This window comes from Sinocyclocheilus rhinocerous, unplaced genomic scaffold (genome assembly GCF_001515625.1).
Source record: "Sinocyclocheilus rhinocerous isolate Xijiao unplaced genomic scaffold, SAMN03320098_v1.1 scaffold1799, whole genome shotgun sequence".
Classification (NCBI taxonomy): Eukaryota; Metazoa; Chordata; class Actinopteri; order Cypriniformes; family Cyprinidae; genus Sinocyclocheilus; species Sinocyclocheilus rhinocerous.
In genome coordinates, this window is record NW_015648615.1 from 76587 (window position 1) to 89668 (window position 13082).

Here is a 13082-nt window from a genome sequence, read left to right on the forward strand (position 1 = left end):
CCTTTTGAAAGTATAAAACACATGATAAACAAAACTTCAAATATTATAATGCATTTTAACATTGGTCACAATTATCTATAAAAAGATAGAATGCATACAATGTACATTAATGCATTATACATAAAGCCTTTAAGTAAAAGCTTATTTATCGTAATGTCTTGTTGGCATAACCAAAAGTTCTATAGTTCAAAAAATGGCTGTTTATACTACTTTAGTAGTAGCAGTATTTTCTTAAAACATTTTAAATATTTTCATAATTCAAACATTTTTTGTACAACAAATAAAAGTATGTGGTGCACTGAAAAAAAATTATAAATGGTAACCATTTTACTGAGAAACTGCTAGTAAGTAACACATTGAATGAAATGGAAAATTTTGAAGTAGAAATACTATTTGATATTTATTTATTTATTTAGTAAAATGTACTATTTTTTACAACTTTGAAAAATCCTTTTTTTAAAGTGCAGCAAACATGCAGGAAGTCATTTTGTTGTCATGTGACAAGAAAATGATACAGCAGAGAGAATTATCACTGCAGGCTGTTACACAGTGCTGAGACAGTTGTATATGGACAATGTAGCATATTCATTGCATTAAATGTATTATGAATGAGAATCAATAGCAGAATAAACAACACATCTGTCTCACTCCTTCACTCCAAATTGCCACATAATTAGTCGTGCTTTTATGAGTAGCAGTCGCAGTGCCACTGTATGGATTTTTTTTAAACCCATAGCATTAATGATTCTTTGCGGTCATCGTCTTTCACGGCTGATTTACTCGCCATCAACTATCTGGTTGACCATTCTCTTCTCTGTCAGTCTCTCTTTTAAGAATCCCAGCTCACTGTGTGCCAGTGTAGAGGAACGGCACAGAGTTCTTAGTGAATTGGGCTGTGGGGCATTGGCTTGTACATTAATTCACAGCGAGAACAGGACTGCTGCTGAGCAGTGCTTTCTTTCAATCAGAACTTATTTTCCCTGCTGCTTTTGAAATTGCAGTATCTTACTCCATTATGCTGAAAAGTCTTCAGTATACAGACTCTTCACTTTAAGATATTTGTCTCATTGCAGTCATATTACTAAGAAAACCTAATTGGGTCAGTGATCAATTATTTTATAGATGATTGCTCTTCATCTGAAGGTGAATCTAATGTCAATCAGTCAATCTGAACTGTATCATATCATTTGAAGTAATGCTGCACTTCAAGTGCTTAATGCCTAGTATATGATGATGACTCATTATTATGAATGATTCAAATGTCTAGGTTTGTATTAGCAAGTGTCTCATTTTGAACCACAATAAATGAAGGCTGAGATGTTGTACAACATGTCTTCATTCATTTCTAAGTGTTTATGAATTGAAATAGCACATAATGTGGAAGCATTTATCAGGGAGCTGTAATGTGTGTCTGAAATCCTCTGTATTGAGTAGATGAGACAGGTGCTCAGCTGTCTAAAGTTTACAGTACACAGGTTCACCACACACCGTTTTCTGCTTAGTCACCTGTTCTGCGAAACATGATGCAGAAATAAGGGAACATGATATTTATGAATAATATTGCCGTCAAGCCTCATTAGTAGACAAAACCCAAACAAGGCTTAATAAATATCATTAGCATTAACCTAAACTGTTATTTATTGCATTGGACCCCAAAGTTCAGTCAAGTCTTTAATAAATCTGCAAAAATAGTAGATAATCCACTTTATTTTGCAGTTTTCTGTGAATGCGTGAGACTTCATTCAGATTCATTAGCTGCTACACGCTCAGAAAAAAAGATACAAAACTGTCACTGGGCTGGTACCCTTTCAAAAGGTGCTAATTATGTAGCCTACACTTTCCTCTGGTTTCACATACGAGGCTTAAAGCTAGTCCCAGACTAAAATGCATGTTTGAGCTGTCTCAACTGAAAATATCTTGTTCTGACATATCTTAAAATATGTCAGTGCCATTGTGCTATCTCAAGATGCACACCTGTAATGTTTTCTTCTAAGGCATTATTATAAACGATGCTAAAATACCTTAATTTAACTAAGGCCTAGTCCTGGCTTAAGCTAAGCCCCGTCTGTGAAACCGGGCCTAATATGTACCATTTAGGGGTAAATAAGTACCTTTTTGCTTTTGCATCTTATAGGCTACTGCTAGCGTTGTACCTTTTTTTACCTGAGAGTGTTTCTGAGGTAAATAACTAAGAATAACAAAGTGCAGTAAACAGCAAAATATGATCTCATATTAAATGATATGATATTAAATTAAATAATATTTTAACAAATAGCATGGTAACCTGCAGTTTGCAATATCAAGCCGTATAAAGGACTATTTTTGTACAGATCGAATAACTGGAACCGGACACCGGAAACCTTGCACATCTAAGTTACAAAATGGCTGCACCCATTCTTACATTAAAAATAAGCTGGATAGATTTATCTAGTTTAATATCTGACTGCACAGATAAACATAAGGTGAGCAACCAGAATTACAATGAAGTTCACGAATCTGATCTGATCTGCTGGTGAACTGGGTGCTGAAGACAACATTCCCAATGTTTCTCCGTGCCTCCCACCAGCAAGGAAATGAAGACTGAAGTAGAACATGTGGGGATTATGCAGAAGAAGAGGAGTGGAGTGCGGATCAGAGAGATGGGGATGTCTCTGTCATAATAACCATGCGAAATCCTATTCCCACTGATCCCATAAAAGCACATATCAAAGTCATCACCGCAGGGCAAGGGCACTAGGCACATGAAAGTGTTTGATGCACTTCTGAAGAGGACTGTGTGTGTGTGTGTGTGTAAGTCATTTCAGCTTTGGAAATGTTAACCATTTAACATTTCGGAAATGTTAAGGCCATTTCCATTTCCATTCATGTCAAAAATATGATTTGATTCCATTAACATTAATATGTGCAAAGAAGTGGCTATGGCTGCACTCCTTAGAAGTGATAAATTGAAATACAAATTATACAAATACTTTTTTTATTTATCAAATTTAATTTTGAGTTCTAATGATGTTACAGATATATCAGACTGTTTATTGGAAAAGTCCCACAGCTTGATCTGGATTTGAATTTATTTAAGGCTTTTCAAACTTTTTTCTTTTATAATTGTCCCTAAATTATCTCTAAGCTTCCGCTAAGACAAAAAAAAGTCCATTAGTGAGTGTGAAACAATCGGCGTAGAAACGAGATGAACACTGCAACAATATTACAGCAAAAATAATAACCTGCTCATCAAGTCCTCTGAGGTAATTTACGCATTATAATCGATAAACTGAGAGGGTACTAGTTGCATTTTATAAAACAAGATAAGAGAAACACGAAAGTATTGCCTTGTTAACGCTAAAAACTATATTAGGAGATATCTGACCGCTGAATGTTGCGATTGACCAATCAGAATCAAACATTCCAGAGAATAACTCAAAATGTCACGATCAGTTCCACCACCCACATTTGTACTTGAAGTGAAATAGAATTGTTGAAGTAAACATCAAATCAAGGACATCCTTTCAGAACACTTCCTTCCACTTCTGTTGAAAGATGAATCTCTTGCACATGGATAGCTGGCAAATTTTACACCCATTTAGTAACTCTAGAAATGCTTGTTATCATGCTCAAGTTCTTTCTGCTGTTGTAGACGTGCAGTGCTTTTAACAGCAGATCGTTATGATCTTCCAGTTGCACCTCATGTTCTTATTATTATTGCTCATGCTTATAAAAGGATACCACATCCTGCATATCAATAAGATAACAATGAGCACACTTTTAAAAAGAGCTCATTAATTGAGAAACTCTGAAGGAGGTTCAAAGACCTTCAAACACAAAGAAAAAGGTATTTCCACATGTCAGGAGTGCAGTGATTCACCTGATGTGTGCGTGCACGTGCATGTCTTTGGTCTTGTTCTCACAAACTCAATGCTTAAATTTTAATCTCAACCTTGGTCTTTAATTCTGCAAGAATTACAATTACATGTGGTTAAAACCAGGGTGCAAATTATTGGGGGGGGGCTTGATCCCCCCTGATGGAGGTCAAAACAAAACTTTTGGGTGGGGTCGGATAAAAAGTAGCCTACGTCTACTTGTAAATATTAAGATGCATTTCTATAGCTCCGACTGATTTTAAAATGTAATTTTGTCAGCCTCTGAAATGTGTCATATTGACATTACCTGAGCGGTTGAAGTTACGCTATATGGCGCTCTTTCAGAGACATTTGCATTTACTGCTCAGACGGAGCAAGAGCACCACCTAAAATGCATGTGCAGATTCAGTCGAGTGATAAAGTTTACCCTCTTCTGTTGAACTGAATTTATGGAGCAAACTATTTGCTAAAACAATTACAACATTAACAGCAATGCTGAAATACAAGCACACGGTTCTGTCAGTCAGATGCGCATGAAAGTTGCATGTGTTACTATCCCTGCAAACAAGCCTGCGGTGGCCCTTTACGGGCCCACTTAGGGCTAGCTAAAGGGCCCCCAGCGGGCTGCCCACACAAAAAGCAAATTGGCCTATATCAGGGATCCTCAAATCTGGCTCATGAAACTCTTTCCTGCCGAGTTTCTCTCCAACTTTGATCAATCTCACCCACCTGTGATTTTCTAATGATCCTGAAGACACTGATTAGCATGCTCAGGTGTGTTTGATTAGAGTTAGAGCTAAACTCTGCAGGAAACCACTTTTGCGAGCCAGATTTGAGGATTCCTGGCCTTCCTGGCCAATTGAGTGACTAAATAATGGCCAGTCAACATTAGTATTCTCCTAGTTGCATTACAGGGCTGCCTACACAAAACCTGCATGGGCCCAAAGGTACAAAAGTCGCTCTGGGCCCGAACGGGCTGCCCACACTGGGCCATCATTGAATTAATGTGGGCAGTCCCATAGTGTGGGCTGCTCACAGAGATATAATAACTTTTTGTAATTAATTAGATAAAAAAATAATTGCTTGATAGCCCTATACCCCCCGAAGGTCACTGTGTAATTCACACCTTGGTTAAAACACTAAAGAACATTCACGATTTACACCACAGGGGCCTGGCTTATAACAGTTGTGGAAGGCTGAAATGATGACATGTACTGTGTTTGCTATCTCATCCCTGCTTTAAACCAGCCTAAGATAATGTGCTGTTTTTCTAACTTGGTTTTAGAAGGGCTCCTTTGGAAGAGAAGAAATTAGCTGAGAAAAGAAAGCAAAAAAGCACAAATGTCTTTAGTTGATTATATAGCAAAATAATTATTTTCCTATAAAAACATGTTAAAACAAGGAACCTGCATGGTTATAACAATCCGACACTCATCTGGCTTATTTATTATTCCATTTCTGAGTCAACATGTCATTGATGTCCAAATGTATTTTGTAGGTGAATAAATACTATATACTATTCATAATTTAGGAGAGCATCTCAGATGGTATAATAGCTGAATAAACCTGTGAGCTCAAAGACCTAAGCAATGGAGAAGCTCTTCACATATTACATCAGTATTATGTTGCCAGATAAAGACATACAACTTTAAGATCAATTAATTAATTTAAATTAGAGTGCACTATTAATTTGACACAAAGGTTCAATAAACAAGAAGTTAATATTGAGTAACAGTATAGTGCTGGCTGCTTGGGGTTTTGTTTGTAAATGAAACTGATTTTAATAAAATAGGTTGAGTAAATGATTCAGTGACTCATTCATTAATGCTTAATGAATCAGTGTTTTAAATGAATCAGTTGATTAAATGATTCAACAACTCACAAAAAGTCACTGAATAATACAAACACTATTTTTTATCATTTAATTTAGAGAGATATATTAATAATAATTCATTAATTGAACAGAATCTTTTTAAATGCATTATTAAAACAGTAATAGCACTAGAAGATTCCTGTTGAGGTGGCTGCATTAGCACAGCAATGGAACGAATATTCACAAATACAACTGAACTCTTACTGAGAGCCTGTTGTTTTTTGTTGTTTTTTATTGCAGTAACACAATTTTGCATCTGGCCGTACATCTCCAATATTCATAACAGATCAAAGAGCTCTGGACATTGAACACTGGTCAAAGAAACCATATGAATGAATGGGCAGGCAAAAAAATAAATTCATAAAACAACGAATAGTCATGAATATTCATTTCAAAAAACAATATCTACCCACACTACACTTACACAGATACATACAGCCACACAAATAAGTCCACTCAAAAGCTGATCTGTAGCCTTCTGTTGATACACTCACTCATTCTCACACACACACCAACAGACACTCATGTAGTGACCACAACAGATTATCAATCCACTGTAGAAGTGATCAAGGTTGTTCTCAAAGTGCTGGCTTCTCCAACACTAGTTTACATAGATATACTATATATTACCAGCTTTGACACTGTAAACCCAATCTACATTAAACTGAAACAAATGAAACAAATCGAATTGTCATATTTTGAACCTATGTACAATATCAAATAACACTGTGATCTATATGTTGTTTTCTTGTGTTACCACAACACAATCACAAAGGAAGGGTTTAGCGTATGCACACTACGAACAGCACAGCTCATCTTCACTACGTTATATATACACACACCAACAGCTTTCTTATATCCTACTTAGAGATTCACATGTTGCATGATATAGATTCGCTATATATGTTCTGCATCCAGCAGCATATATACATATTTTTTTATCTGATTTTTTACATCTTGATGGCTTCGAGTAGATTCATGTAAACAAACTATAGCGTACAGAAATATTACACAAAGCACAAGACGATATTTGATATTGGTTTGATATGAGGGACGGCTGTGTGATCTCCGTCAGGTTATCTGTATTGTGATGGTGTCGTTTGGGTGGAGTTTGCTTGTAGTTGCCAGGGGAACATGCAGTTGGGAGGAAGAGCTTGGGCGTCCCTCTCGCCTGTCTTCTATTACTCGTAGAATCCACGATCTCTGCAGAGAGAAGAATGGAGCTTGAGGAGGCACAGAGAGTTTACTCTGTGGGAGTGTGTACTGCATGTCGATTGGTTTTGGGTTTCACCTCGGCCCCTTGGTGTTTGGGTACAGTCCAAATTTACAGACAAGCTCTGGCACACAGACTCTGTGACTTTGATGGCTTCCATCTGAAAGTCAATCATTACCAATATTGACTGTTTTTCTAAGAGATAAAGTTCAAAAAGAACCCTACTTTCGTTCTTAATGCACATTTCTACTCTTATTGCATGTGCATGTTTGGTGCACACTGTTCTAAATAAAAACATTTGTTATATTCGTAACATCCCTAATCCCTCTAATTTTTTTAATTCTTCCCTTTAAAGGTGGCATGAAATGAAAAGTTGTTTTTTTCCAAATGCATGTTAATAATCTTATTGTGAATAATTCACACATGTATATTTCTTTTTTTTTTTTTTTTACTCTTTAATGTAAATGTCACAGCTTGATCCGGTTGCAATTTTAACGCACCTGACTCGATTCTGGTATATAACTCCCAGTGTCCAGTGTCCAGTGTTAAATTTTATTAATTTTTGTTCATTTTTGTTTACAGTAAGATTCTTGTCATACTCGTTAATTTTTGCCCATTTTACTCTGCATATAGAGGTTTAGTTGATAAAGAAAAACATTAGACACAAAAGTGCAAAATTTAAAAAAAATTCACTATTCAAATAATATCCAAACTATTTTATATATTAATTTAAACGTATTAACATCTAGTAAAACCATCATGTGAAAACTATCCTTGTTGTGAAAACCGCAGCTCCTAAAATAACAATATGTGCACTCTATTGTAATACAACTTGGATGTGATATTTTTTTTCCGTCTTTCCATTCCTTTTTTCTTGAATATTTTGTGTCACCTAAAAATGTGTCCGATTCTAGAAGTAAAATGAGTTTAAAACAGTGTGTTGTCTTTCACTAGACTGAATCACTAGTAAATATAATCAGTGATGATTCACAGTGGAAAAGTCTGACCTCTGCAGGCCCTGAGCAGGGAGATCTAAACAATTTTATATGTTATCTCACTGAATATTTAAATGTGTGGTATAACATATCTAATAAGCACAGCATTAAATTATCTTTTATGCGGTGATATTCAAAGGTTTGGGGTCAATACGTTTTTTTTAATGTTTTTTTTCAATGTCTCACCAAAGCTGCATTAAAATACAATAAAAACAGTAATATTCTGAAATATTAGTACAATTTAAAATTACACTATATTATTTACATTTATTTTAAAATATAATTTATTCCTGTGATGTCAAATTAGGAAATATTTATTCTCATTATTAGCGTTGAAAACAGATGTGCTGCTTAATATTTTTGTTGGAAACCCTGATTTTTTTTTTCAGGATTCCTCTGTGAATAAAAAGTTAAAAAGAACAGCATTTATTTGAAATAAAAATCTTTTGTAACATTATTAATGTCTTTACTGTTGCTTTTGATCAATTGAATGCATTCTTGCTGAATAAAAAAAAATCTTACTGATCCAAAACTTTTTGAAGCAGCTATCAAAGCACATGAAGAGGTCGGGTTCTGCCTGGCTTGGAATTGCTGTAGAACACTAGTTTTCAGGTTCTGTATCTTAAATAAGGGGAAAAACTAAGGAGCAAGAAATTTCAAAGCAACTAAATTCTTATTAACAGGCTCATGTCTGCCCACACTGGGCCATCATTGAATTAATGTGGGCAGTCCCATAGTGTGGGCTGCTCACAGAGATATAATAACTTTTTGTAATTAATTAGATAAAAAAATAATTGCTTGATAGCCCTATACCCCCCGAAGGTCACTGTGTAATTCACACCTTGGTTAAAACACTAAAGAACATTCACGATTTACACCACAGGGGCCTGGCTTATAACAGTTGTGGAAGGCTGAAATGATGACATGTACTGTGTTTGCTATCTCATCCCTGCTTTAAACCAGCCTAAGATAATGTGCTGTTTTTCTAACTTGGTTTTAGAAGGGCTCCTTTGGAAGAGAAGAAATTAGCTGAGAAAAGAAAGCAAAAAAGCACAAATGTCTTTAGTTGATTATATAGCAAAATAATTATTTTCCTATAAAAACATGTTAAAACAAGGAACCTGCATGGTTATAACAATCCGACACTCATCTGGCTTATTTATTATTCCATTTCTGAGTCAACATGTCATTGATGTCCAAATGTATTTTGTAGGTGAATAAATACTATATACTATTCATAATTTAGGAGAGCATCTCAGATGGTATAATAGCTGAATAAACCTGTGAGCTCAAAGACCTAAGCAATGGAGAAGCTCTTCACATATTACATCAGTATTATGTTGCCAGATAAAGACATACAACTTTAAGATCAATTAATTAATTTAAATTAGAGTGCACTATTAATTTGACACAAAGGTTCAATAAACAAGAAGTTAATATTGAGTAACAGTATTAACAGGCTGCTTGGGGTTTTGTTTGTAAATGAAACTGATTTTAATAAAATAGGTTGAGTAAATGATTCAGTGACTCATTCATTAATGCTTAATGAATCAGTGTTTTAAATGAATCAGTTGATTAAATGATTCAACAACTCACAAAAAGTCACTGAATAATACAAACACTATTTTTTATCATTTAATTTAGAGAGATATATTAATAATAATTCATTAATTGAATAGAATCTTTTTAAATGCATTATTAAAACAGTAATAGCACTAGAAGATTCCTGTTGAGGTGGCTGCATTAGCACAGCAATGGAACGAATATTCACAAATACAACTGAACTCTTACTGAGAGCCTGTTGTTTTTTGTTGTTTTTTATTGCAGTAACACAATTTTGCATCTGGCCGTACATCTCCAATATTCATAACAGATCAAAGAGCTATGGACATTGAACACTGGTCAAAGAAACCATATGAATGAATGGGCAGGCAAAAAAATAAATTCATAAAACAACGAATAGTCATGAATATTCATTTCAAAAAACAATATCTACCCACACTACACTTACACAGATACATACAGCCACACAAATAAGTCCACTCAAAAGCTGATCTGTAGCCTTCTGTTGATACACTCACTCATTCTCACACACACACCAACAGACACTCATGTAGTGACCACAACAGATTATCAATCCACTGTAGAAGTGATCAAGGTTGTTCTCAAAGTGCTGGCTTCTCCAACACTAGTTTACATAGATATACTATATATTACCAGCTTTGACACTGTAAACCCAATCTACATTAAACTGAAACAAATGAAACAAATCGAATTGTCATATTTTGAACCTATGTACAATATCAAATAACACTGTGATCTATATGTTGTTTTCTTGTGTTACCACAACACAATCACAAAGGAAGGGTTTAGCGTATGCACACTACGAACAGCACAGCTCATCTTCACTACGTTATATATACACACACCAACAGCTTTCTTATATCCTACTTAGAGATTCACATGTTGCATGATATAGATTCGCTATATATGTTCTGCATCCAGCAGCATATATACATATTTTTTTATCTGATTTTTTACATCTTGATGGCTTCGAGTAGATTCATGTAAACAAACTATAGCGTACAGAAATATTACACAAAGCACAAGACGATATTTGATATTGGTTTGATATGAGGGACGGCTGTGTGATCTCCGTCAGGTTATCTGTATTGTGATGGTGTCGTTTGGGTGGAGTTTGCTTGTAGTTGCCAGGGGAACATGCAGTTGGGAGGAAGAGCTTGGGCGTCCCTCTCGCCTGTCTTCTATTACTCGTAGAATCCACGATCTCTGCAGAGAGAAGAATGGAGCTTGAGGAGGCACAGAGAGTTTACTCTGTGGGAGTGTGTACTGCATGTCGATTGGTTTTGGGTTTCACCTCGGCCCCTTGGTGTTTGGGTACAGTCCAAATTTACAGACAAGCTCTGGCACACAGACTCTGTGACTTTGATGGCTTCCATCTGAAAGTCAATCATTACCAATATTGACTGTTTTTCTAAGAGATAAAGTTCAAAAAGAACCCTACTTTCGTTCTTAATGCACATTTCTACTCTTATTGCATGTGCATGTTTGGTGCACACTGTTCTAAATAAAAACATTTGTTATATTCGTAACATCCCTAATCCCTCTAATTTTTTTAATTCTTCCCTTTAAAGGTGGCATGAAATGAAAAGTTGTTTTTTTCCAAATGCATGTTAATAATCTTATTGTGAATAATTCACACATGTATATTTCTTTTTTTTTTTTTTTTACTCTTTAATGTAAATGTCACAGCTTGATCCGGTTGCAATTTTAACGCACCTGACTCGATTCTGGTATATAACTCCCAGTGTCCAGTGTCCAGTGTTAAATTTTATTAATTTTTGTTCATTTTTGTTTACAGTAAGATTCTTGTCATACTCGTTAATTTTTGCCCATTTTACTCTGCATATAGAGGTTTAGTTGATAAAGAAAAACATTAGACACAAAAGTGCAAAATTAAAAAAAAATTCACTATTCAAATAATATCCAAACTATTTTATATATTAATTTAAACGTATTAACATCTAGTAAAACCATCATGTGAAAACTATCCTTGTTGTGAAAACCGCAGCTCCTAAAATAACAATATGTGCACTCTATTGTAATACAACTTGGATGTGATATTTTTTTTCCGTCTTTCCATTCCTTTTTTCTTGAATATTTTGTGTCACCTAAAAATGTGTCCGATTCTAGAAGTAAAATGAGTTTAAAACAGTGTGTTGTCTTTCACTAGACTGAATCACTAGTAAATATAATCAGTGATGATTCACAGTGGAAAAGTCTGACCTCTGCAGGCCCTGAGCAGGGAGATCTAAACAATTTTATATGTTATCTCACTGAATATTTAAATGTGTGGTATAACATATCTAATAAGCACAGCATTAAATTATCTTTTATGCGGTGATATTCAAAGGTTTGGGGTCAATACGTTTTTTTTAATGTTTTTTTTCAATGTCTCACCAAAGCTGCATTAAAATACAATAAAAACAGTAATATTCTGAAATATTAGTACAATTTAAAATTACACTATATTATTTACATTTATTTTAAAATATAATTTATTCCTGTGATGTCAAATTAGGAAATATTTATTCTCATTATTAGCGTTGAAAACAGATGTGCTGCTTAATATTTTTGTTGGAAACCCTGATATTTTTTTTCAGGATTCCTCTGTGAATAAAAAGTTAAAAAGAACAGCATTTATTTGAAATAAAAATCTTTTGTAACATTATTAATGTCTTTACTGTTGCTTTTGATCAATTGAATGCATTCTTGCTGAATAAAAAAAAATCTTACTGATCCAAAACTTTTTGAAGCAGCTATCAAAGCACATGAAGAGGTCGGGTTCTGCCTGGCTTGGAATTGCTGTAGAACACTAGTTTTCAGGTTCTGTATCTTAAATAAGGGGAAAAACTAAGGAGCAAGAAATTTCAAAGCAACTACTCTCATGGCTCTAAATACAACACACATAGTTACCATGACACCCTTACCATCAGTTTTCACCAGCAGAGTTAAATTCGGATGTGATTGTTTTCATCCAGCCTGTCAATTAACAAAATCAAATATAAAACAAGCTTAATGCCTGTTTAACTCCCCATCAGGTTTGTGATCCAGTGAGTCTGTGGCAATAACTCTGTTATTAGACATTGTTGTGCCAAATATGCAACATATGATGAACATAGTGGTGTACTCACGCTCCCTCGTCTTTGAGTAGAGAGAGGAACTTGCTGACTCTGTACGCCTGATCCATCTAGAGAGGAGGGTAAACACGACATGCTATAAATAAACTTTCATTTTCTCGTATATGGTTCTCTGCATGTGACTCTGTCACAAGACGAAGTGAGCTCATGAAATTGCTAGACAGCACTTTAGATGTAGTGTCAGATTCTTCTGTGCATGAAACAGCTATAGACGGTTTCATCGGGTTAACTTCCGGTCTGTGTTTGTTTATCAGTCTGGCTATGGCACTGGCTACAAACGCAGTTAAAGGGGTCATATGATGCAATTTCATTTTTTCCTTTCTCTTTGGAGTGTTACAAGCTCTTGGTGCATAAAGAAGATCTGTAAAGTTGCAAAGACTAAAGTCTCAAATCCAAAGAGATATTCTTTATAAAAGTTAAGAGTCA

At 34.9% G+C, this 13082-nt stretch overlaps 1 protein-coding gene across 2 annotated transcripts in view; it reads right to left on the reverse strand.

Annotated features, from left to right (window-relative positions):
- Positions 1–9734: 9734 nt before the first annotated feature.
- Positions 9735–13082, reverse strand: part of nsfa (N-ethylmaleimide-sensitive factor a) — a 22273-nt gene continuing 18925 nt past the window's right edge. The window contains exons 20-22 of one of the 2 annotated variants that reach the window (XM_016514663.1): positions 12651–12706; positions 12447–12498; positions 9735–10725 (exon numbers count right to left, since the gene is read on the reverse strand). In XM_016514663.1, the coding sequence (XP_016370149.1) occupies positions 12468–12498; positions 12651–12706 (87 nt within the window). In that variant the 3' untranslated portion in view covers positions 9735–10725; positions 12447–12467. The remainder of the gene's footprint in view (positions 10726–12446; positions 12499–12650; positions 12707–13082) is intronic. The other variant, XM_016514664.1, reaches the window with a different exon arrangement.